Below are 27,699 nucleotides of genomic sequence, written 5' to 3' on the forward strand. Positions count from 1 at the left end.
AGGTTTATACTTAGGCTACCTTGGCCATCTGTACAATAAACTGTCAAACCCACATGGCTAAGTACTCTCTGGCCCTTCTGGCGGATGCAGTGAAAGCTTTGGCAGACATTCCAGATTCCCCATCAAAATCAAAATTAGCAACTTTCCTTAATTCTACTGCACAAGTGATTAGGCACTCTATCAAGTGCAGTTATGATGCTGCTGATGCCTCTGCTAGGGCAGCTGCCTCTGGGTCTGTTCTCAGAAGATATTCTTGGCTTAAGCTACAACCTTTGCCTGAAGATTTCAAGGCCAAATTGCTGGATGCACCTTTGGATAAAGCCTTGTTTGGGAGCTCAGCTGCTGGGCTTTTTAAGTTTCTTCAGGAGAAAGGAAAGGAATTACATGATCTTAAACATCTTCTTGTTTCCCCAGTCCCACAGTTCCAAAGAAATTATCCAGTAAAAACTGCTTTCATTAGAAAACCTTCTCTGTCTTCTTCATCTAAGAGGAAGAAGGGACCTAGAAAGCCAACTTTTTCTAAGTGTGCTTCTTGTACTCCTGCCTCTAAACAGTCCTTTCGGTCACAACCCAAGCCAGGTAGTCTGTGACTGTTGGGCCCCAGGGGCATCCACCCCCTTGTCCCATTGCCTCAGTCAGTCCCTTGCTAATTGGAATCTGATTATTCAGGACTGTTTAGTACTGTCCATTATCAAAACAGGATATTTTATGGTTTGGGAAAATTCCCCTCATTCAGAGGAATTCCACTCCCCTGAGACCAGTTGAGTTTCTTTCCACTGGTCATTATGGACCTGATTTCTCAGGGAACTATCTAAGAAGTTCTATCTTCCCAACAAGGGAAGGGGTTTTACTCCAGGATATTTCTGGTCCCCAGGAAGGATGGCTGCTTGACCCATCCTGGACCTTTCCCATTTAAATACCTTTCTGAAAGTCTCTTCTTTCCGTATGTTGACTCTTACCTTCCTTCCTACCCCTAATTCTCCCACAGGGGTTCTTGGTGTCTCTGGATATAAAAGATGCCTACCTTCACATTCTCATCCACCCAAGGTTCAGGAAGTTTTTACATTTTCTGTGGATTCCTGGCATTTTCAGTTTTGTGCTTTGCCCTTTTGTCTCTCTACGGAACCAAGGTCTTCACAAAGTGCTTGGCCCCTGTTATAGCTTTCTGCAGAACACTGGGAATTCAAATTTTCCCTTACCTAGACGATCTTCTGATTCAGGCTTAGTCCCCACTATTACCCTTCTACAGAGTCTAGGGTTCACTATATATTTCTAGAAGTCTTTCCTTATCCCTTCACAGGATCACATTTTCCTGGGGTCCAGGATACAAATGGACAAAATGCTAGCCTCTCTTCCAGGGGAGAAAGTTTTGTTCCTGACTTCCTTCTTTCAGACCATTCTTCCCCTCCAGTCCGTGACAGCCAGGGATTTTCTTTGTTTATTAGCGTACATGGCATCAACTGTCTCCATGATACCCTTCGCAAGATTACACATGAGGAAGTTGCAGTGGTGCCTAAGAACAGTGTGGATGCAACATGTACACCCCTAAGAGTTTCTGATTCCACTCTTTCCTTGTTTAAAAAGGGAACTTGAATGGTGGATCCTCCAGGTAAACAGGAACCTGGGCCTACCACTGCAACCACCCCTTCCTTCCCAAGAGTTACTCACAGAAGCTTCAGACACAGGTTGGGATGCAACTCCCCAAGCCTGGACAGTCAGAGATGTTTGGTCTCCCAAGCAGGCCAAAGAACATATCAGTGTGAAGTAGATGAGGGTTCTGATTCTGGCACTACAAATTTTCAGGAGCAACCTTGCTTCAGGAGAGTTGAGGTGGTACACAGACAATACCACTGCTGTTTGTTACATCAACAAGCAGGGGGAACAAAGTCCTACATTCTGTGCAGACTAGCCTTACTGGCTTGGGAATTAGCCTTACAGAGTCAAATTTCCATATAGGCAGTTTATCTACCCTTAGCCCAGAACACAGTGGCAGACTCTTTAAGCAGGTCCGTGACCCAATCTCACAAGTGGATTTTGCACAGGAGTGTGACTCTGGACCTAATCCATTGTTGGGGTATGCCTTAGATAAATCTGTTTACCTCCCAAATGAACAGACAAATTCCAAAATTTTGTGCCAGGGTCCCACATCCCCTGGTGTGGAAGGTGGATCCCCTGTCTTTCTCCTGGAAGGGGATGTTTCTGTTTGCACCCCCCCCCACCTCTGTTACAGAAGGTCCTACTGAAGATTCAGCAGAATCAACCAAAAATCTTCCTGGTGACTCCCTTTTGGCCAAGGCAGCACTGGTTTCCCCTTCACCTAACCTTGGACAATCACCACAAATTACCCCATAGGATGGATTTGCTCACACAGGACAAGGGAACCCTAGTACATCCACATTTGTCAACCCTGAATCTGACATTGTGGATGATAGGGTTTTAATCCCTTACAGACACCTTTTTTCAGAGGACATGCTAAAAGTTATGCAGGAGGCCAGAAAACCTGCAACTAGGAAATCCTACATTTCCAAATGGAAAAGGTTTTCCATCGGGTGTTATAAAAAGGACCTGCAACCACTGTCAGTTGATGTTCAGTAGTTTTGTGCTGTGTGAATTGATGAAGGCTGGGTTGTCTTACTCTTCAGTGAAGGCTCACTTTTCAGCCACCTCTGCTTGTCTGTCTAGGACTCCACCTTTGGCCTATAGCTTAGAGGTAAAACTATTCCTTAAAGGCATCCTTCATATCAGACGTCAAAGGAGACCAATACCCCCTCCTTGGAGTCTGCTGGAGAAGCTTACACTGGCACCCTCTGAGCCAGCAAGCTGCTCTTCCCTGCAACATTGTACTTGGAAAACTGTCTTGTTATTGGCAATTACCTCTGCTAGAAGGGTTTCAGAGTTACAGGCCCTGATGTCTATTCCCCCCTTCACTGTCTTCCATAGAGTTAGGGTCTCCCTTCATACAAACCCTACCTTTATGCCTAAAGTGGTGAATGAGTTATCTTTAAGTCAGTCCATTAACCGTTCTACCTTTTTTCCTTTACCTCAGTCTCCCAGTGAGAGAATCCTGCACACCTTAGATGTGCACAGACAAGTCAGATACTGCACTGACAAGACCAAGCATATTCACAAATCAGACTGCCTGTTTGACTCTTACCACCCAAGAGCTCTGGGTAAGTCAGTTTCCAAGCAAACTATTTCCAACTGGATTTGTAAAACCATCATTTCCTTTTGTTATTTGTCATATGGAAAGACACTTGCTTCTCCAGTGAAGGCTCACTCCACCAGAGCAGTGTCCTCCTCAGGGCATTTTTTTTAGAGGTTTGGACACTGGATCCATTCTGCAGGCAGCTATATGGTCCTCTGTCCATACTTTCACAAAACACTACAGGCTTTGACACCATCTCTAAGTCCAGAGCTGGGTTTGCAAGAGAAATCCTACATGGATTTGTTGAGAAAGCATCGGCTATTCCTCCTCCCAACCTGCCCCAAGCTTGAGCTTTGGCATTCTCCCTTATGTGATGAATACTGAAGCATATGAATAGAAGGACATAGAATAGTTGTGTAAAATCTTACCTTAACCATAGATGCCCTTCTCTTCTATATGCTGCATTATTGTGTTCCTCACCCTGCCAACCCCCTGGTGCTTGCCTAGTTTCCTGTTGATATGTTTCCTAACCAGAATCGCAGGCTGGTGCTGGGCGGCATACAGTTCTGAGGCAGGTGCATGCTGATGTCTGTTTTATACCTGACATCTCTTTATGGCCGATGTACGCGTAATGTGTTACTGTAAAGCACGTGCCTTGCAGTAGCATGAAGGCTTTTCCGGCGGACTCCCTTATGTGATGAATACTGCAGCATGTAAAAGAGAAGGACATCTATGGTTATGGTGAGATTTTACACTATTCTTTTCTCTGCTACACCAGAAAATCTCACATGTTCTCAGAGCTCTCTGTCTTTTAACTCTGTTTTTTGAACCAGCTCTTCTTGAGAAACCTCATACTCTTGACAACTTTTTCTTCATTTCGGCCTCTGGTTTTTGCTATTTTATCAGTTCATCTGAAAAGCTAGTTAAGAGTAACAGAACTTGATGCAGTGAGCAATCCACTTACAAATAGTTTGCTTAGTGATTGCTTTCCCTAGAACAGTAGGAGCATAAGCGACAAACAATTGGTCAGATTTCCTGAATATCTTGGTCCTGTCCAGGGAAAAACGAAGCTGCCTGTGCACGTCCAAAGAGTGCAAAAGACTTTCTTCATCACTTTGAGGATTAGGATAAAAAGTAGGCAAATGAATAGTCTGATTCAAGGCCACTGCCAAAACCACCTTAGGCATAAAGATGGGATTAGTCCTTAGGGAAACCCTATCCTGATGAAAAATAATGAAGGGTTCCACAGCCATGAGTGCTTGCAATTCCGAAATTCTTCTAGCAGAGGTTATAGCTAAAAGAAAAGCAGTTTTCCAAGACAAAAATTTTAAATCCGTGGAAACTGCAGGTTCAAAAGGAGACAAGGTTAATTTTTCCAAAACATAGTTAAGATCCCAAATGGGAACAGGTGCTGTTATAGGGGGCCAAACATTCTTAGCCGCTCTAAGAAATTGTTTAAGTAATGGATGAGAAAAAATCGTAGGATCCGTATTGTAATGTGCAGAAATAGCAGAAGCATGAAGCTTGATAGATGAAAAAGATAGGCCCATATGTAACAACTCTGCCAGATACTTTAAAATCAGAGGAATGTTCTTAACAGTAGAATCACCACCTTGGACCTGATTCCAGGAGCAAAATCTTTTCCATTTACCTGCATAAGATTTCCTAGTACTGGGCCGTCTAGCTTCAAGGATTGCAGCCATTACCTGTTTGGAAAGAGTAGAGGTGTTTACAGACCCTGGATCCACCAGGCAGCTAGATTCAGAGTTTTGACATGACTGTGCAGGATCTGGCCATCCTGTTGAGACAGTAGATGAGGGATTTGAGGCAGAATCCAGGGAGGCTCCTGAACTAGGTTCATCAGAGTGGAATACCAGAATTGTCGAGGCCAATTGGGAGCCAGTAAAATCATTTGCGGTCTGTCCTGTTTTATCTTCAGAAGTACCCGAGGTAGAAGAGGAAAAGGAGGAAAAGCATATACTGAGAGGTGTTTCCAACTGAATGAGAGGGCATCCACTTGCCATGCTAGTTTGTGGTAGGTCCTGGTGCAGAATGTTGGAAGTTGATGATTCTGAGGGGATGCAAAAAGATCTATGTCCGGACATCCCCATGCCTGTACTATCATCCTGAATATCCGAACATCCAACATCCATTCGTGCGGATCCGAAAGTGTCCTGCTCAATGTGTCTGCCAGAGTGTTGTCTTTTCCTGGCAGGAATTGTGCCTGTAAGTGGACTCTGCAGGTCAGTGCAGTGTACCACAGAGCCATGGCTAACCTGCACAGGGGGTAAGAGTGAGAGCCCCCATGCTTGTTTATGTACCACATCACTGTAGTGTTGTCTGTCTTTATCAACAATTGCCCTGGTAGAAGAAAGTCCCTGAAGGCTATCAGAGCATTCTGTACAGTGAGCATCTCCTTCAAATTTATGTGCAGGTGAATTTTCTCCTTTGTCCAAACACCCTGAAGACATCTCCCGTGCATGTTGGCTCCCCAGGCATAATCTGAAGCATCTGTTGTCAGAACTTGGTTGGTTGGTGGAGGACAAAAAGGCCTCCCCTTGTTCTGGAGACAGGCTTCGGCCCACCAAAGAAACTCTTGCTGTAGACAAGGCAAAATCGTGATCACTGTTTCCAAACTGTGGTAATGCTGAGACCACACACTCTTGAGGTACCACTGTAGTTTCCTCATATGCAGTCTTGCATATGGTATTAGGAGAATGCAGGAAGCCATGTAACGTAAAGCCTGCAGAACTTTCTTGCAGTCACCTCTTTCATTGAAGTCAGGTGTTGGAAAGAAGAAGCCAGTTGCACTTTTTTCTCTGGTGTCAAGGAAGCCATCTGGGTTGTAGTACTCAGAAGAGCACCCAGGAAAGTAATCTGTTGTGTGGGCACCAGATTTGACTTCTTTAGATTCACTGTGAATCCGAGGTACTGTAGAAGATGCTGCACAAAAGCTAGATGCTGAAGTAGAGTGTCTTTGTCGAATAAGACAGTCATCCAGATAAGGGTATATTTGAATCCCCTTCCATCTGCAAAATGCCATTACTGGTGCCAGGCACTTTGTAAAGACCCTGGGCACAGTAGATAATCCAAAGGGCAGCACAGAGAACTGGTAATGCTTCAAGCCCGCTTTGAATCTCAGATACCTTCTGCACTCTCGCCTTATAGGAATATACAGGTAAGCTTCCTTTAAGTCCAGAGTCACTATCCAAGCATTCTTGCCCAACATAGGCAGCAGCTGCTGCAGAGTGAGCATCTTGAATTTTGGTACATCTAGGAAGGTGTTTAGTACGGAAAGGTCCAGGATTGGTCTCCACGAATTTTCCTTCCTGGGAACCAGGAAAAGTCTGGAATAAAAACCTTGCCCTATTTCTAAATTTGGTACCAATTCTATGGCCCTCATAGCTAAGATGGACTGAACCTGCAGTTGTGCCTCTGCCCATTGATGACTCGGCAGATCTGGCCAACCGTTCGGTCTTGGCAAGGTGTGGAAATGAAATCTGTAACCTTGTGAGACTATGTCCAAAACCCATTTGTCCCGGGTTATGAAGCCCCAATTTTGATAAAAAAGAGAAATATTTCCTCCCAAAGGTGCTTCCAGGAGAGGAGCCCCTGGAACCAGAAAGGGAGAGTCATAAAGACTGTTTCCATTAGGGTTGAGACTTATCTGCATCACCTTTGGGAGAGGGGGCAGGCCACTGCCTATTCCTAAAAAGGTGTTGTGCCTGTCCCCTACCTCTGGAACACCTGAATCTGCTTCTCTGAGGCCTGTCTGAAAGGACCAAGGTTTAGCTGGCCAGTGCCTGCTAAATATAGGAGGTTGCACCTGTAGAAAATCCTTAACCATCTGCATAGATTTGGTTTTGTTCTCCATTTTCTTTAATACCTCTTCAGCTTTGGCCCCAAACAAAACATTGTGCTGCAAACGGGCATCCAAAAGTTTGGCTTTAACCTGATCCGGCAAGCTTTGTTCCTTTAACCAAGCATGTCTTCTAATAACTGCGCCAGTTGTCACAGCCCTACAAGAAGCTTCCAAAGAATCAAAACCACAATGCAGGGTATGTTTACCCACTTGTTCAATAGCATGCAATAAATCCTGTAACTCCTTGTCATCCACACCAATAGAAACAGCTGACATCTTTTGTTTAAATACAGACAAAAGGTATTGCTGATACTTTAGCATATGAAATTGACAGTTCAAAACTCTAATAGACAATGTAGCAGAAGTATAAACTTTTTTACCCCATCTTTCCAAAGCCCTGGACTCTCGGTCAGAGAGAATAGGATGGTTAGCAGAGGCCGCCTTAACACCCTTAGTGCCCTGAGAAATTGTTTCTGGATCAGGTGAAAGATTCTTAAAAAGAAACTTGTGAGAATCTGGAACCCTATAATACCTATCTGGTTTGGCCGGAGTAGGGGGAAAAGAATCAGGAGAGAGGGAAGCTTCTGAAAAAATATCATCTACAATGTCCAATACAGGAGGAATAGCAAGAGGCTTATGCTGAGGGAGAAGAAGAAAATCCCTAAGCCTTTTCTTGGTTTCAGAGAATTCCTGCCCTTCCCAGTGAAAATGCTCCCTCATGTTATGCAAGGTTTCACCAAAAGAATAATCCTCAGGAGGAGAGGCTGAAGGAAAGGAATCTTTAGCATCAGAATCCTCATAAGGAGGAAAGGAACAATCGTGCTCATGGGAAGAAGCAGAAGAAACAGAAATTTGGTCTGAAGAATCATAATCGGACTGTAATCTAGGCTTTTTGTCAGGAGGGGGATGAGAACCCCTGATCATAGATAACAAATCTTCAGCCATCCTAAGCATCTGCCTTTGAGGCCTAGGACCCTGATCAAAAGGCGTCTGTGCTTGCCACTTCTTTTTAGCTGGAACCGTAGTCATTGTCTTAGAATGCAAAACTGAATCCATATTTACATGAAGCTGTGAAGGCCTGAAAACTCCCTCAGAAGCCGATACCTGCCTACCGGCTCCAGACCCAACTGAGGGAGTAGTATCCAAAGGTCCATTCCCTGGCAATTCTGAAGGCCCCATCAGCTCCACACCGGAGTTGGTACAGGCAGTTGGTTCAAAAGAGGCGGACGACAGGGGCTGCAAAGGCACCTCACTGATGACTGACGAACCAGCAACTGGCAATAACTGAGTAATATCCTCTGCTTTGGACCTCGGAGGCCTGTATTTATCTTTGCACCTCTTACACACACCAGAAGCCGGAAAAGAATCCGAAGACATATTATAATTAAACCTTTTACCAAAATAGTAGAAGGCAAAGTTGTACCTACGCCTAATAGTACGCTGATTAAATCTAGCACAAAACCCACAATTAGCAACGTCATGGTCAGGCCCCAGGTAGGGAATACAATAAGAGTGAAAATCCCTATGAGGTATTTGTTTCCCACAAGAAATACAATCATTAACTTTTTCTGACATCTGACTGGAGCAAGAAAAAGACCTCCCCAACGGGTTACTTATCTTAAAAAACGAAAAATCCTGGAAGTAAATCCAAAAACAGACAGGAGTAGGCTGACCGGCATCAGCGAACTGCTCAGGGCACTGTGCGGCAAGAAAGACTGGGGTAATGGCGTCGGCTGAGGTCTTTATACTTCCTGGCGCATTGACGTCAGGATAAAAGCGACCTCAGCTGACGCCCAATCCAGACTTTGGGATTCTGGCCGATCGAGGGCTGCTGCTGGCAGGAAGAACCCTACAGTCATGATTGCAACAGTGAACCACGAAGGACATCTGACCTGAGGTGGTGCAGTGTGTTGAGCCATAACGCCTCCATACAATACTCTTTTGTTGTACACGATGAAATGATGCACATAATTTCTCTTGTGTCTTGCATAGCTTACACAAAAATTAAGAGGTCATGAATTTCTAAAATGTACATTACTTGGAAGCAAATAACTATTGTGCTGGCTGAGTGTGACTTGTGTAATGTAGCTGTAAAGAGACAGTAATCAGTATTGCATCTTTCAGAAAATTTTTATCAGTCATTTGGTTATTTATGTAGGTCATAGTATATTGAAACATTACCTGTTTTGGAGATGTTACTTTTGTGTGTGCGTATGAGGTTTAGTCCTATGGAGATGTTTCCCTGTTCATTTTTTTTCTTTTAATTTGTAGTTACGCACTTGCAGATGAAGCTTACAGATCCCTGCGTGACCAAGATAAAGACCAATGCATCCTTATTACAGGAGAAAGTGGTGCTGGAAAAACAGGTAATAAACGTGCGCATTTACAAACATTTGTGTGTATTAAGAGAAATCAGTACTGCTGTATTCTGTGATAAACCATAGGCAGATTTAGAGGAGGTGCTAGGAGTACTATAGCTCCCCCATCAGTGCTTATGTTAATTAGGAACCAGCCAACAAGTCATAAAATAATTTTGAATCAGGCTTTTCCCATGTAACAGTTTAATCTGGTAATTGCACTTGAGGCAAGCTGTTTTGTCATTGCTGGTATTTTTCATTGTGAAAGCAGTCCATAGAGGTATGAAATGTTACCATCAGGGCAGTTAGCAGATAATTAGTTGAAGATTTTGTACTTTGCATCTCAGCAGAAGAAATTCTGAAAAGTAGTCTGAGCCTCCTATTTATAACAGTAAAATATGGCAATCTCCCAGAGTTATTTTTGTTTCAGCTAGTAAAAGATCTAGTAATTTGCTGTAACTTCCCAGTTAATACTCTTTATATACCAGATAACGGGGCCCAAAAGAGAAATAAAAGTTACACATTAAATAAGTAGTATATTAATGCTGTTATTTTCATATCAATTAGATGATATGATATTTAATGATATGTATATATCTACTTAACAACAATTCAGTAAGTACACAATTTATGTAACAGCATTGAAGTTATATTTTATTTGTTGGTAGTGTTACTCCTCAGTTGTTGATATAAGCAGTCTTTTAAGGTTTTTTTTTTAACATGAAGACATCTTTGAAGGAAATAAATGCACATATATATATATATATATATATATATATATATATATATATATATATGGTTTCACTTCTTAACACTGAAACATCACAGTACTGAAACTCAGAACACTGAAACCAAAATCCTGAAAGTTCAAAATCCTGAAAATTCAAAACACTGAAACTCAAAATACTGAAAACACACAGCATACATATACTGAGTTTAAACAAGATAAATCATATTACTTTTCACCAAGTATAAGCAGGGGGGAAAGCCCCCCTGCACCCCCATGCGGGGGGCTGCAAACCCCCCACACCCCCTGCTACTTAAATATATCAACTCCAAAATTGCACTTCACTACACTAAGTGCAATCTTGGAGTTGATATATTTAAGTAGCAGGAGGGTGTGGGGGGCACATATATTTGAAGGAATGTAATTAGGTTTTTGTTGTTTACAGTCAGTATATGTGTCTTATTTGTTTTCAGTATTTTGACATTCAAGATTTTGATTTTCAGTATTCTGTGCTTCCATATTATGAAGTTTTCTCATTTTCAGTGTTTTAATATTTCAGTATTATGAAGTGAAACTATATATATATAAAATTGTGATGGGTCATTTAACATGTTTTGTGTTTCTGATTCATTTTTATCTCTTCCAATTTAAAGCTGCAGTAAGCAGATTGACTTTATATAAAATGATCAAGCTGTAATGCATCCCTCCAAATTACATGAACTCCAACCTCAGAACTATGACATCGTGTTTATACTCACCCAGCGCAGCATGTTGGCAGAACTGGATTCTGTATTTGGTTTGTACCAAACTGTTCATTGTGAACAAAGGCACTGATTTATGTTTAGTAAATTATGAAGAATCATGTTCATTAGCTAAAATTTCATGTGTCACTCTGGTATCCAGTCAGCACAGTTATTTTTTTCTTTTTTGTAATACTCACACTTTATACGAAAAGATTAAAAGCAGATTTCTGTGTGTTTGTAATACATTTATTTTATTTATTGATGTTTGATTACTGGAAAAGTCTAACTGGGTAGGTGCCCAGGCCCGGGAAGAAAAGCTCCAAAGTACTACAAAAATATTTTCAGAGCAGTAATTCTGCAGTCTTCAACAATAGTAGAAAAACAACTTAATTTTAAATAACTATACCATATTATACATTAATGTGAACACATTAGCTAAGAATAAATACAACGTATGTGATGAGTTGATATTTAGAGAAATTGTAGCCACTTTTAGAAAAATTAAAGTTAAGTTAGGTGACGCACACAGGAATTTGCGATATAAAGTGGCAGAAAAAAACAGGTTTATGGCATATTTAGATTGTCAAGATTCATAACTTGATTGAAGTAAGGAAGTCAGTCAAGAAAGGGTGTAAGGAGGGGTATGATATGAATAGGTACTTGTTCATATTTAGGGGCATAGTTTATTAGATTGAAAGCAAAATTAAAAAAAAAAAAGAAGAACGTTAAGTTGAGAAAACTGGTAGGAGAAATTTAAGTTTTGTTGAAAGAGTAACGTAGTCTAACATGTCAGATTGTGTGAATTTCTTTGTTGTTATATTTAGTAACATTTTTAGAATTCTGCAGGATTTTGGTGAAAAATGGAATAACAGTGGCATTCAGTATGAAACTACTCTAAGGCCAACCTCCTCCTATTAATTGATAACCTGACAAAGTTTCAAGTCCCCATAAACCCTGAGAACACTGCTGCCTATACAGAACTTTTCACAGAAACCCTGTACATGCATGTTAATAGTTGCATTGAGACAGCTGTACCCACCAGGAGTTAGTACAGAATTAACTCAGAAAACAAGCCACCCTGGTGGAATCACAGAATCAGTAGGCTGTATAACAGCAGGAAGAAAATTGTGGCAAACATTAGGAAGTGCAGCACCCAGCAGGATAAAAGCACCCTCATCAAACTAAACAAACATCTCAGAGGACAAATAAACTCTACCAAAGCCAAATTTGAGGTGAATCTGGCCTCCCAGGCCAAGGACAACCACAAGACATTCTTTAGCTATGTCCGCCACCTCAAAGGCAATACACAATTGTGTGCAGAGCTCATTGTAAATGGAGCCACCTATACTGAGCCGGAAGATATAGCAAACCTACTGGCTGATACATTCAGCTCCAACTTTACCCCTGTCTCCCCCTCAACCTTCCCTAAGGAAATACCATCTAATATAACTTCCCCTGCTATCACTCGGGAACAGGTCCTTAATGCTCTCTCTAAGGTCAAGAACACTGCATCAATATCCCAGCTAGACATTATCCCAGCATCCCTTCTAAATAGCATTAATCATGACCTGTCAGGGCATCTGGAATTGCTATTTAACTATAGCCTCCAAACAGGCTTCGTGCCACATAAATGGAGAACAGCAACAGTCATCCCTCTACACAAAGGAGGGCCATCTACAGACCCTGGAAACTACAGACCCGTAAGTCTCACTAGTCTTATATGTAAAGCCATGGAAAGAATTATCATGGACATGATCATCATACTAGGTGACTTCAATTACCCTAATATAGACTGGGAACACTACTCAAGCCCAAACACCCTAGCCCAAAAGTTCCTGGAATTCATAAACTCAAATGCCATGGAACAACTAGTCACCATCCCCACAAGAGGAGAAAACATACTTGATCTCATCATCACGAACATGGAAGCACAATGTTCAACACCGGAAGTATACCCCTCACTGGTGAGATCAGATCACAAACTAATCTCGCTGGAGGTCCTCATCCCACCCGCACCTGAAATAAAAAAGACCACAGTAAAGAACTTCTCGAAAGCCGACTTCACACTTCTAAAGACTAGTGTGGTCTCCTTTAAGGCCCCCGAGCCGGCGGAAAACAGTACTCAAGCCGCTGAATCACTTACAAATGCCTTCTACCAGCACCTGCAGGACTGCATGGATAAGGCAATCCCAAGCAAAACAAAGACTCTTTGTACCAAAGGCAAGCGTCCAGTCTGGTGGACCCCAGCCATAAACAAACTCTACAACAAAAGGAGGAAGCTACTACAAGATAGAGCAAAATCCTTAAAAGGTAAGACACCCTTGATCACTATAAGTAAAAACTAAGAGCTCTCATAAAATCATCCAAAGCAAATTTTGAGAGAAAAATAGCTAAAGACTCAAAAGACAATCATAAGGCCTTCTTTAGCTATGTTAGAAACCTGGGAGGAAACTCCCAGATATGCTCAGAACTAGTTCAAAATGATGTGAAGATTACTGATCCTACAGACATTGCCAACATACTGGCTGACAGGTTCAGTGCAAACTTCTCCCAAAAGGAGAGATATCTATACCAAGCGATTGCAGCCCCCAAACATCTCCAACGCCCAAGTGAGAACTGCTCTCTCCAAAGCAAAAACACAGCATCCATGGGACCTGATGGTGTCCCCGGCTGTGTGCTCCACGAACTCAACGAGGAATTAAACCCACAGCTAGGACAGCTGTTTAATCATAGTCTTACCTCTGGATACGCACTCCAGGAGTGGCGCACTGCAACTGTGGTCCCACTTCACAAAGGCGGTGCCTCCACCGACCCTGGAAATTACCGCCCATTAGCTTGACAAGCCTTATCTGCAAAGCCATGGAGAGGATCATAATGGACCTCATAAATAAAGACATAGGGAATTTGCAGACTTTGGATCCATCCCAGTTTGGCTTTGTCAAAGGCAGATCATGCCTTCTAAACTTGGTTGACTTTGTGAAACAGTCACCAAAGCCATTGATGAGGGAAAGGCAGTCCATACAGCCTACCTCGATCTGGCGAAGGCCTTCGATACAATACCCCACTCGGGTATCATTGAAAAACTCATCAGCTTAAATGTTAACCCATACATCACAAGATGGGTTGCAAACTGGCTGAGTGACAGAACCCACAGGGTCAGAGTTGCTGGCGCCATGTCAGACTCAAAGCCTGTCACAAGTGGTGTACCACAGGGCTCAGTCCTGGGCCCACTCTTGTTTGGCATCTACTTTTCCAAGTACAAGCAAACACAGGAGGGTTATGGCTGACAAAGTTTGCAGATGACTGCAAACTGGGCCATAGTAGAAAACACATCTGACACAGATATCCTTCAGAAGGGTCTCACAGAAACGGATAACTGGTGCCAGAGCCATGGCCTAAAGTTAAATGCCAAAAATGCATAGTCATACCCTTCGGGAAAAACAAGGTTACCCCTAGCTACCAAATAGGTGGCAATCCACTGAGCACAGAAGAAGTTATCAGGGACCTGGGGACCCAGGTTGATAGTAGTCTGTCATTCGACACCCATGTAGCTAAAGTAGTTAGGAAGACCTTCTACATTGCCCACCTTATCATGAAGGGATTCTCATCTAGATCAAGGGAGGTCATAGTCTCCTATACTCATCACTCATCAGACCAATGATTGAGTACAATGCCCCATTCGAATGTATCTGACCCGACACTTGCAGCAGCTGGAGAGGCCACAAAGTTCCTCACCAAAAGGATAAAGGGTCTCAAACATCTGTCCTATGCTGCCCGACTGAAAGAACTCCAGCTCTATTCAGTCGCACCGCTTGCTCAGAGGTGACCTTTGCCTAACATACAAGGCCATGTCAAACCCAGATTTGATGAATATGCTTCACCTCAAAAATCTAGATCCGTCAGAGCCACAAGGGCGGAGACTTAAACCTCGACACGGCTATTAATAGGACGTGCTGGAGGGATAGATTCATCACCCAAAGACTCCCTATGCTGTGGAATAAAATCCCGGTATATGTGAGGCAGAGCACCTCGCTGGCCTTGTTCAAGAGAAATCTTGACCAATGGATGGGAGATCGCAGATATACCCCAGGGATTACCTCAGTGTCACTGCTCGACAGAGGCACAGCAAAATAATGGGTATAGTTCCCCATACTAAAGGGGTGGCGTAAGCCACAAAACTATGGGCTAGGCTTGTAAATGCCCTCGGGCAGATAGCCTAGTATGAACCTATGAACCTATAATAGTGATATAGTAAACCTCCAGACACTGGACCCAACCCAGTTTGGTTTCATCAGGGGTAGATTGTGCCTACTGAACCTGGTGGACTGCTTTGAGAAGGTCACCATAGCAATGGATGAGGGCAAAATGGATCACACTGCCTACCCTGACCTGGCCAAGGATTTGACACAAGGTTAGGTGCAAACTGGTGTATAGCGAACTGGCTCACAGACAGGACCCAGGAAATTAGAACTTGGGAGTACAACTCTACAAAGAGGTCACTCATAAGTGGAGTCCCTCAGGGATCAGTCCCTGGACTCCTCCTTTTTGGCATTTACTTCTCTGAAGTCAAGACCAATGTCAATGGTCTCTGGCAGAGTAAATTTGGAGATCATTGCAAATTAGGAGCTGTCATGGAATCCCACACTGACACAGATGTTCTTCAGAGGGGCTGACACACAGAAACAATAGTATCCTTCGGGAAGCCATCCACCCCTGGTAACTATCATATTGACAACACACCCCTTAGAGGTGACCCAGTAGTCGGGGACCTAGGGACACACATAGGTAGTAATCTAGCCTTTGACCATCATGTGTCTACAGTAGTGAGGAAATTCTTCTATGCTGTGCAAATTCCTCACTAAAAGAATATAGAGCGTAAATAAAATGTCCTATGCAGACTACCTCAGGGCTCTATTCCTGTATTTTGTCTCCTACAGGCTTTTGAGCGAAGCTATACCCAACATACAGGGCATTGTCAGACCCCACTCTGATGTACCTCCTGCATATCCGCAAAACAAACAGCACCAAAATTACCCATTCTAAAGACTTAAACCTTGCCTGTGATATAAATAGGAGCTGCTGGAGAGACAGGTATGTATCCAGAGATTACCCTGTCTTTGGAACAGGCTTCCCCATCCATGTGAAGCAGAGTTCCTCCCTAACCCAATTCAAGTGCAACCTGAACAATTGGATAGGGAACAGGAAGTTCATCCCTGGTTTGACACCTATGTCTCTAATGAACACAGGCAACCTGTAAATGGTTCATTTCCCAGGCACTAGCTTGTAAATGTTTCATCTCCCAAGCCCCTGCTTACACTTATCAAGTGAGTCATAACTTGTCAGAGATTTGGGATGCATGGCTAGGCTTAATATAGCCCTTGTGGTCATTAGCCTAGTAAATGGATTCCCAAAAACAAGGCACTGTCTGAATCAACAGCCCAAATTTATTTTGTAATAGGTTGCCTGACAGACAATATGGTAAGATAAAGTCTCTTAACCACTAGGAGAAATGAGTATTGCAAAACATGATGTGTGTGAAATCACTTCCCTGTACCTTGTTGAGTGCGAACTGGACATGGCTGAGTTCAGTCATTGACACTGAACCCCTAAGTCGCTTTTTTGTAGGAAGTTATTGCCAGTGTAGTTTTCCAGTTTGCTCTGGCAGTGATTTACTTGTTTTCACAAATGTCCTTTCTCTCTGTATTGGTACAACTGTGGAGTACTGTGTAGCAGTTCTGGGTGCCAGGGGGCTCATCCTCCACATAGGCATTGAAAGGGAAAGCCCCTGCTCTAAAAATGCTGATATTTAAGTTTTCCTTTTGGGTAAATTCCTGACCATTTGTGCTGAGCAGGTTAGTTCCTAACCAAGTTTTAACTTGGTGAGCCATAGTTAAGCATATAAAACTGTTAGACCAGCAGATAACCAGAGAACCAGGTAGACAGTTTTGGAGTATGTGAGCAGTAGAATAAAAATAAATCTTATGTTTGTATAAATAAAATCAGTAAATATAATCTACCAGTACTGAGTGCTGGTACATATTCTATGCAGGGTTGATGGAGGAGAAGGAGGAGAAAGAAAACCTGTTACTTATGTACTGCTGACTGTCGGAAAGCGTTATTTTCTTGGCCCTTAGGAGAGGACATACAGGCAAACTGTAGCAGCCAGTGTATGATGTATTGTTGATATGCCTTCTGTGCAGTTAATTAGAACTCCACAACTGTTTTGTATAAGCAAGGTACAAGCCATAATATACAGCTTTATTTTCATACCACACTTTCTTGCAGCTTAGCCTGTTATGATGGGATAACTTTATTTAGCAGAGTGTTGTGTTGCAGTTAGACATTTAAATCTATTTTTTCCAGTTCAGACACAGAACTATATCTAAGTACAACTATGCAATCCAGATTCTAAGGTTCTGCATGGGTTGACGTTCACCATGGGCTGAATCAGTCTGCATTTAACTGCAAGGGGCGTACGGGTTTGCAGAGTCACACTGGGATGTTCAAGTGTCTGATCCAAACTTGGGAAACCTTGAGTAAAGCAACATCCATGTACCAACCTTACATGTTTTGCTACCAGCTTAGAATGAAACAAAGATAAAAGGGCTGCTACAGTGACTGCACTAGCCACATTCTGATTTGGTGGCTTACTATTTATAAATTTTTCAGTCACTGTTAGCTCCTCCATCTGTGGAACTGGTGGGTCCACCAATATAAACTGCCAGAATGTCTGAACTCTCTGGAATAAAGTACCATCAGACAAGGATGTCTAGCTTAGGCACTATATACATTTCAATTTAGTTATATGGAAGGGATTAGCAACACATAAGGATTAGCACATTAGGACCAAACTAAAACTGTCCCAACTACCGATCCATTAAAGAAAGAAAAAAACAAAACTCTATGAGCACAACATGATTTGAAACTGCTTAATAATTTGCAGCTCATTATGTGATTTCACTTTGCTTTTGCTTTACTCCAGTCCATTAGAGTAGCCAGTAAAACTAGAATCAATAGATAACGGGTGAACGTAGTCTACCTTGTTGGAAAGCCACAAGAAATCAAACCAGTTTCCTGGTTCAAAGATGTGGTGTTCCTTTGACCCTGTAAGCAATTTGGTTACTCTGATGGAAGAGTGACAGCAGTTATGCTAACAGAAGGGTGACAAGCAGCATTGAGGGGAAGTGTACTTGTAGCTGTTCAGAAATGGCATGGTGACTGAGTCGAGGATTATACAAATTTGTTCTCTTCACTAGCAGCTTTACAAAATTGTAGTTATGCTATATATGCTATATTGGCTGATATTGCTATCATACACTATTTTGCTGCTGCTATGTCCCCCCCCACCCCAGTGAAGACTGGATTGCTCCAAATTGAACCAGTTTTTATCTTTTTTGTCTGTGTTGCTGTTAGTGCTGGCAGAATCCTGTCTCCTTTTTGTTTTTGTGCTAATCATGGATCATACATTTGTAGTTTGAGACGGCCAGTGATTGACTTAGTCGGCCTGCATTTTTATTTTTTTTTTTTATTGTGCTTGTTCACCATTTAAGTAAAATACCAAACAGCACATCTCAAAATGGCTATTTAAACTTAAGTGACTGAGGTTGTGTATGACAATTGACCATTGCTACATTTCATGATGTATTTTGATAAAGTGAGTTTTTAAGCTGGAAGTCATCATACTGAAAACTGCTGTACTGTCACTTAAAAAGGATACTAATAGTAAAATGAAAGGCCGTGTCACAGCTAGAAAATTTCAGTCTGACTGTTTAAAAGTTGTCTTTATGGTTATGTTAGGGCTTCACTTACTGAATAGTATATTGCCATGATGCATATCACTCCAGTGACTCTACTCGACAGAGGCATTGGAAACCAAGGTCTATGGCATGATGCCAGGGTAATCCTATGGGCTAGGCTTGTAAAGGCTCCATGGCCGCTAGCCTAATACACACCTATGAACCTGTGAACCTATAGTATGGGTCGAAAGTGGCTGTAGATAATTGAAAATGGAAGCTGATGCATTCCTTAGAGAGTTTAATAAACTGGTTACAGAATAAGGATACAGTTCACTCTTTCTCTGATACCCCCTTTATCCTATTCAGCATGAAGTAGCTTATTTATGTTAGGTAGTCAAGCAAGTTTGTAAGCAGGGTGCTTCTACATTCTTGGACTTTTTAATTACTATTGGTAGAACCGATACAGATTTGTTTGGATACATAGGTTCATAGGTTGGTACTAGGCTATCGGCCCTAAGGCCTATGCAAGCCTAGCCATAACAATTCCCTGGAAATTTCTTCCCACAATATTTACTTCTCTGGGTCCCTGTCTAGCAGGGCGACGGACATGATCCCCGGGGTGAATTTCCTATCTCCCATCCAATCATCAAGGTTCCTTTTGAAGAAGGCCAATGAGGCGCTCTGCTTGACATGTATGGGCAGTCTATTCCATAGTATGGGGAGTCTCTGGGTCAGGAACCTATCCCTCCAGCATGTTTTGTTCATTGTGATGATAAGGTTTAGATCCCTGGAGCGTGTGGCTCTGAGGGATTGGGATTTCTTTAAGTGGAGCATGTCCAACAGCTCAGGGTTTGACATGGCCTTGTATGTTAAGCAGAGATCGCCTCTGAGTAGACGATATGCCACAGAGTATAGCTGGAGTTTTTTTAGATGGTCAGCATATGGCATCTGCTTTAGGCCTGTGATTCTTTTAGTGAGGTATTTCCGTGGCCTTTCCAGCTGTTGCAGATGTCTTGTGAGGTACATACCAAATGGGGCATTATACTCTATAATGGATCTAATGAGGGATGAGTAAAGTGGGACAATGACCTCTTTTTTTCTGGAAGAAAAGCCCTTAGTGATGAGGTGTGCCACATAGAAGGATTTCCTGACTGTTGTGGCAATGTGGTTATCAAAAGTGAGACCACTGTCCACTTGTGTCCCTAAGTCTCTCATCACACTTTCGATGTTTAGTGTCCTGCCACCTATATGGTAGTTCATGGGTACATGTTTTTTTCCAAAGGGGATAACTATACATTTCTTGACATTAAGCTTGAGCCCATGGCTCTGGCACCAGGCATCTGTTTCTGTAAGGCCCTTTTGTAGAAAATCCACATCATTTGGGGATTCAATAATGACTCCCAGTTTGCAGTCATCTGCAAACTTTGTTAGCCAGAGTCCCTTAGTGTTGGCTTGTACTTCAGAGAAGTAGATGCCAAACAAGAGTGGTCCCAAGACTGAACCCTGCGGTACTCCACTTGTCACTTGTCTGGAGCTGGATTCGGAGTCTGCTACTTTTACAGTCTGGGTTCTGTCAGTAAGCCAGTTGGCAACCCATCAAGTGACGTAGGGATTTATGCCCAGCTTAGTAAGTTTATCTATGATTCCAGAGTGGGGGATGGTGTCGAAGGCCTTGGAAAGGTCCAAATAGGCTGTGTGGACCACCTTACCCTCGTCCTCAGCTCTGGAGACTGATTCGAAGAAGTCAATCAGATTCAGGAGACAAGATCGGCCCTTCACAAACACAAGCTGGGTGGGGTCCAATGTTTGAAGGTTGCCAATGTCTTTGTTTATAAGTTCCATGGTAATGCATTCCATGCCCTTGCAGATCAGGCTTGTCAGACTGATGGGACGGTAGTTCCCGGGATCCAAGGTGGATCCTGCCTTGTTGAGTGGGATAACTCAGTGGGGATGAAGCCTGAGGTGAGGCTATGATTAAACAGGACACTTAGGTGGGGTGCCAGTTCATTTTGTAGTTCATGTAGTACACAGCCTGGGATGTCATCTGGTCCCATGGATGCTGTATTCTTAGCTTTGGAGAGTGCTATTTCTACCTGTGTGGCTGTGATTATCTGAATTTGGCAATCTTTTGGTATTGAGATGGGCCCTTTAGGGGGTGAGAGGGGGGTGAAGTTGGCACTAAATCAATCTGCCAGGATATTGGCAATATCCTTGGGATCAGAATATTTAATGCCATTCTGTTGTAGCTCAGAGCAGATCTGAGCATTGCCATTTAGATTCTTGACATAACTATAGAATGCCTTGTGGTTGTCTTTGGAATCTTTGGCAATTTTATTTTTGTAACTAGCTTTTGAGGATTTTATGAGGGATCTCAGCTTCTTACTGAGGCTGGTGAGGGAGTTTTTTTGCATCCTGGGATTTTCCTCTTTTCTGCAACAGTTTCTTCCTTCTGTTGTATAGTTTGTTTATAGCAGGGGACCACCAGATTGGCTTCCTTTTTTTGGAGAAGATCATCTTGGTTCTATTTGGGATGGCACGATTCATGCACGAGTGGATGTGCTCGTACAGTGCCTTAGTGTAGGATTCTGCAGTTGAGCTTCCAGATCCCGTCTGTGAGTGTTGTGAAGTTTGTCATTTCTGACTTCAGTAGCATGAAGCTGGCTTTGGAGAAGTTTTTTAAGGAGATTTCCTTACTGGGGGGTGGGGGTGGGATGTGGATGTCAAGGGTGATTTGCTTATGGTCAGACCTGACCAATGAGGGGGTGACCACTGGTGTGGAGCATCTGTCTCCCATGTTGATAATGACCAAGTCTAGGATATTGGAGCCCCTGGTTAGGGAAAGGAGTTGGTACCTGAGTAGTTTTCCCAATTAATGGCAGGGTAGTTGAAATCACCCAGTATTAGGGTGTTTGGTTGTATCTTAATATTTTCCAGTATGTTTAGGAAGGTGTAGTGAGAATCCTAGGGTATGGTAGGGAATCTGTAGCAAGCTACAATTTGGATTGCAGTCTTACCTAGTGTTAGTTGCACCTGGAGAATTTCAGATGCATTGTGTTGGGCAACTAGCCTGGAGGTGTGAATATCCTTGGTGAATATGGAAACTCCTCCACCTTTAGTGTTTTGGTCTTGGTTTTGTGGCCGAAAAGTGTGGTAAGAATTGTAGCCTGGTATTGCAGGGGTGCTCTCTGGAGCCTTGAACCAGGTCTCAGTCATTGCACAGATATCGATGTTCTCCATTTTTAGGTGTGCCTCGAGAGAGTGCATTTTGAGGTTTAGACTTCTAGCATTGAGTAGCATTACCTTCAGATTTTGCATGCTTGTATCTGTTATGGTGGTGGTTTTATCCTTTGAACCTTGCCTAAAAAAGACACTGTAGGGGTGGCAAGAGCTTTAGCCAGTAACCTGAATCCCAGGGGTGACAGGTGCAGACCATCTCTGGCAAAGCATCGTGGTTTGTCGATCATGTCTTCCCAGGCAGACATATACTGGATCCCCTTTGTATGACACCAGAAGCTTAGCCAGTTGTTGAAGTCAATCATTTTGTCCTTATACTGTGGTAACATTCTGGGCGAAGACAGGATGCTACTCGGGGCTAGGGTCATACCTGCCTGGGTTACATGATCCAAGAGCTCTTCCATGTCTCTTTTCATGTAGTCCAGGGAGGTACGTCTCAAGTTATTCACTCCAGCATGGGCAGTGACAGAGTCGTATTTGTACTTGTTGTGGAGTGACTTGAGTGCATGCGTTATGTGGCGGATCGTGGCACCCGACAGGCAGCTGACTGTAATTTTCTCCTTGTTCAGCCTGATGAGTGGGGCATCAGTGTGCCTGACTATAGAGTCACCTATGACTAAAGTTGGTAATAAATTTTGTGTTTCTTGGGTAGGGATTATTGTACAAGCTTCCCAGAGAGTAGGGAATAAGGGCATGGATAGAAGCAGATTAATTATGTTTGTTGGGGAGATGCAAATAAATGTATTAGGCTTTTTAACAGATTATGGATAAATCCCAGTATGGCCAAATAAGATGCTTTTGAGCATTGTGTTCTACTTGCAAGCTAATATGTGTGAAGGAAAACCTGAGTGTTGCAGTCCCTGACTGTGGCTGTACATATAGGTGTTTGAGTTTCCAGTGGAAACTGAGGCTGATAACAGTTTTATCTAAAGAGTGAGAGCACTATTTTGTTATGCTGGGTGGATCAGTGCAGATATTACCATTTGTTGGGAATGAGGTGGTGGGAGGGTGTAAACCTCTCATTAGCTATTTGATATGTCTCAAAAATTTCTTGGGTTGCTAAAGACGTTAGCTGTGTTGCAGAGGTGCTTGCACTCATTATTGAGTGAGGGATGTATATTCCAGTTATCTCTGCAGTCAGACTAAATCTAGATGACCAGGCCCTGTTTCTTTAGTAATCATGTACAGGATATTGGAGAAGAGCTAAGAGGATGGCTGGCATTTAACCTTCTATGTTTTAGAGAAAAACCTAAGTCTTATGTTGTCTGTGTGGACGGAGGTCTGACTGTAACCCACACAACCAAGGCTTGATTAGTGAACCAGGTACTGGAGGAGTCATGCCGGATGCGATGGATGGAAGAGACTATGCGTGCTCACCTATCCAGTGGGAGAAGGTGAGGGTTATGTCAATGAGAGAGAGAGAGAGAGAGAGAGTTTCCTGATACAACATATATGATGGTGATTAATGACCTTGTGAGGGCTGCCCATTCAAAGGGGAGCAGGATTATGTGAGGGGATGTATCACTTGCAGAAGTGAAAGACTGTCCCATGACCATTGATTGTTTACCCTGGACAGCTTATATGGCACAAAGGGGCATGTTAGTATGCAGGACAAAAATCCTCTGATGGATGCTTGTGTGATGGGCATGCAGCAATTCACTCCGCGTGGTAGGGATGAAAAGATAAGTCTCAGTGATCAGCTGGTTAGAAAGCATAAAGACTGCCCCCCCTCCCAAAAAAAAAAAGTTTGCCTTGTAAGGAATTGCATCATAATTATTTTTTGAGAGAAAAGTGAAGAAAGGGACTGGTCTGCATTGGCCAAGTCTGATAAGTTCTGCAGAGGATATGTCATACTGTTTTTATCAAAAGAATATACTAATACAGAAAAAAATATGTATTTATTTGGTACAGTAAAGCTGGTAAGGGCAACACAGTGGTCATTCAAGAAGGGGCTGCTGGGTGGATTGATGGTGGTTGCATATTGATAGTCTGGTGGGTTTGTTGACAAATCAAGTGTGGAAGGTTAGGTTTAACAGTTAGGATAGGCAATAAGAGAAACTAATGCAGTCTATAAATTATTTCACGAAGAAGGTGTTTGCATTTCTATATTTTGATGCACCACTGAGTATTAAAGTCGATATCTATATGATCTGATTATTGGATACATTTTAGGGAGAATTGTAGTTAGGCATATTTTACATGCTGTTACCAAGCTGCTGCTTGATGGAAGCATTCAGGAAATATTTGACACTCTATTTTCCATGAAACCCTGCCTATGAGTTTTTAGCTATTCTTTTTGTAATGTACTGAAGCCGACAAGCTAGAAGTTTACAAAGGGATGTAGTTACTTTAGTTAAGATGGCTCAGTTACTCTTTAAAAAGAGCTTTGTTGATGTTGTGGTGTGTCTCACATATAAGAGGAGGTGTAGCCTTCAGCCGAGCTTCCAAACACACAGAAGCTTTTATCTGGCTTCCTACTGAAACCTTTTGAAATCTTTTTCCAGCATAACAAATATGCAGTTTGCTTCCCTTGGAGATGCAAGAATTTGATTCATGCAGTGATTCAGAGAGTCTCCCTTTCATCTCCTTTTCTTTTATTTCAGCAGTAAAATGAACAATAAACATATCAAAAACAACATAATTTACAACAGTTAAAACTAAAGTAAAAATAAAAAATAAGCCCGGATTGAGAATAAAGTATGTGTTGCAACCTATAATTCCTTGAAGTCTGTATAGTGATCTGCAATGAATGTTGTCCAAGGGGCCCACTTCCCTGTTTGTTTGTTTGTTTGTTTGTTTGTTTGTTTTTTTTAAAGCAGAGCCTTCCGAGGAGAGTAGTTATTTCCATCTCTTGGTGATGTTAGTTGGCTAGGATGAGACATTACTATAAAAGGGTCTGGATTGGAGACGTACTGTTTGTCATTAGACAGTTGGTTGATGGTTAGAATGCTGAACGTGGAAAGTTGCCAACATCCTGCCATGGTGGAGAAGACTGAGAAGGGTCACACAGTTAGTATCTATACACATTAATTTATATATTTGTCCAACAACATTTTTGGGTTGAGAAAATATATGTCTGTATGTGTGCTTTATTCATAGGATCATAGGAAGTTACTAGGCTAATGACCCTAGGGCCCTTACAACCCTAGCCAAGTTCTACCCTTATTTCCATGATCAGCATCTATTGCTCCTGTCTAAGAGGGACACAGGTGGAACCCCCAGGCAGAATTTACGGTTACCCATCCAATCGTCCATTTTGCGCTTGACGAGGGCCAATGAAGTGCACTGTTTGACATGAAGTAGGAGTCTGTTCCAAAGGTGTGGTAACCTTTGGGAGACAAATCTGTGCCTCCAGCAGGTTCTATTAATGTCACATACCAGGTTAAGGTCTTTAGAGTGAGTAACCCATGTACCATTTGACTTGCGGTTATGCAGCATTTCCAGTAAAACAGGGTCAGAGATTGCTTTATATGCAAGGCAGAGATCGCCTTTGAGTAGTCTGTATGAAACACAATAAAGTGACAATGATTTCAGATGATCCACATAGGACAGATGCTAAAGACCTTGAATTTTCCTTGTGAGAAACCTTTGTGGTCTCTCCAATTGCTGCAGGTGTTTGGAAAGGTACATACCAAAAGGGGCGCTTTACTCAATTATTGTCCTGATGAGGGAAGAGTACACAGAGGTTATAACTTTTTTCCTGAAGGCAATGTCTTTACTTAGGAGATGAGCAATATAGAATGCCCTTCTTACCACTGTGGAGACATGGTGTTCAAAGGTAAGGTTGCTGTCAACCTGTGTGCCCAGGTCTCTCACCACTGAGTGCACATTTAGGGTGTTGCTATTGATGTGGTAGTTAGCAGGAACACTGCCTTTACCGAAAGGGATGATAATACATTTTTTTTGCATTGGGTTTAAGGCCCAGAATACGTCCAGAAGCTCCAAAGGTGGTGGTGTCTCCATATTCTTAAAGGATACGCACACCTTTAGACTGGTAGCCCAGCACAATGCATCTGAGGTACTTCAGGTACAACTAACTTTGGCTAAGAGGGTGATACAAGTCATAGCCTGCTACAGAACCCCAAACATGTCCCGAGACTCTCACTCTAAGTTCCTAAACACCCTGGAAACTGTCAGGGTCCAACCCAATACTTTCATACTGGGTGACTTCAACTACCCTTCCATCAACTGGGAAAACTATTCAAGTACCAATGTACAGGTCCAACGCTTTCTGGAATTTATCAGTTCCAATGCCCTGGACCAGCTCATTCTGACCCCCACTAGAGGAAGCAATATCATCAACCTGGTTATCACCAACATGGGAGACCATTGCTCCAAACCTATAGTCAATTCCTACCTGGTTAAATCTGACCACAAAGTGATCACCATGGAAATCTCCATCTCACCTACACCCCCGCTAAGGGCCGACTTTGGGTTCCAAAAAACAGAGGTGGCTAACTTCTCAGCACCTATGCCAATGGAAAATAGCTGCATGACTGCCAAATCATACACCAATGCACAGTTCGAGCATGTACACAAATGCATGGACCTTGCCATACCAAATAGAACTAAGATGCTCTCCTCCAAAAACAGGAAGCCAATCTAGTGGTCTCCAGTCATCAATAAACTCTACAACAGAAGGACAAAACTGTTAGAGAAAAAAATGAAGTCACAAGACTGGAAAACCTCCCTTGTCAGTCTCAACAAAAAGCTGAGATACCTTTTCAAATCCTCTAAAGCCAGCCATGAAAGCAGAATTGTGGCTGACACCAACAACAACCACAAAGCCTTCTATAGCTGTATCAAAAACCTCAAAGGCAATACTCAGGTTTGCTCTGAGCTATTGCACAATAGCACCTCCTGTACTGAGCCAACAGATATAGTCAACGTACTGGCCAACAGATTGCGTGCCGACTTTACCTGCCCCCCCCAGGGCCCTATCACAATACCAAAAGAAAGCCTGGTACCCACCATTTCTGCAGCACAGGTAAAAGCTGCATTGTCCAAAGCCAAGAATACAGCATCCATGGGATCTGATCCCTGGTTGCGTCCTACATGAGCTACAAAACAAACTGGCACCACATCTGTGTGCCCTGTACAATCACAGCCTTACCTCATGCTATATCCCTAATGAATGGCGCACTGCTACAGTCATCCCGCTCAGTAAATGGGGAGCAACTACAGACCCTGGATACTATCACCCCATTAGCCTGATGAGTCTGGTATGCAAAGCTATGGAGTACATTATCATGGACCTGCTTAACAAAGATATAGGCAATCTCCAAACTCTTGACCTCACAGAGTTTGGCTTTGCCAAGAGGAGATCCTGTCTGCTGAACCTGGTTGACTTCTTTGAGGCAGTCACCAAGACTGTGGATGAGAGTAAGGCAGTGCATACAGCCTACTTTGACCTGGCCAAGGCCTTTGATACCAATCCCCACTCAGGTGTCATTGATAAACTCACCAAACTAGGCATCAATCTTTACATCAGTAGGCGGGTTGCAAATTGGCTCACAGACAGGATCCATAGAGTGAAAGTTGCCGATTCCAAGTCAGCCTGTCGACCAGTCATGAGTGGAGTCCCACAGGGCTCAGTCCTGGGCCCTCTCCTGTTTGGCATCTACTTCTCCGAAGTCCAGGCCAACACAGAAGGACTTCAGCTGACCATGTTTGCTGATGACTGCAAGCTAGGAGTCATTATCAACTCCCCAAGTGATGCAGACATCCTACAAAAGGGCCTCTTTGAGACCAATGACTGGTGTCGGAGCCATGGCCTGAAGCTTAATGCCAAAAAAAAGCGTTATCATCCCCTTTGGAAACAACTCGGTTTCCACGAATTACCATGTTGATGGGAGCCCACTGAATACTGAAGGGGCCATAAGAGATCTGGACACC

The 27,699-nt window shown here is 42.8% G+C and overlaps 1 protein-coding gene across 4 annotated transcripts in view; it reads left to right on the forward strand.

Moving 5' to 3' along the window:
* Positions 1 to 27,699, forward strand: part of MYO1B (myosin IB) — a 2,891,345-nt gene that overhangs the window by 821,286 nt on the left and 2,042,360 nt on the right. For all 4 annotated transcript variants that reach the window (XM_044075201.1, XM_044075202.1, XM_044075203.1 and 1 more), the window contains exon 4: positions 9,279 to 9,373. In XM_044075201.1, coding sequence (XP_043931136.1) covers positions 9,279 to 9,373 — 95 coding nt within the window. The remainder of the gene's footprint in view (positions 1 to 9,278; positions 9,374 to 27,699) is intronic.

Source organism: Protopterus annectens, chromosome 6.part0 (assembly GCF_019279795.1).
Source record: "Protopterus annectens isolate FY-2018-M chromosome 6.part0, PAN1.0, whole genome shotgun sequence".
In the NCBI taxonomy this organism is placed as follows: domain Eukaryota; kingdom Metazoa; phylum Chordata; order Ceratodontiformes; family Protopteridae; genus Protopterus; species Protopterus annectens.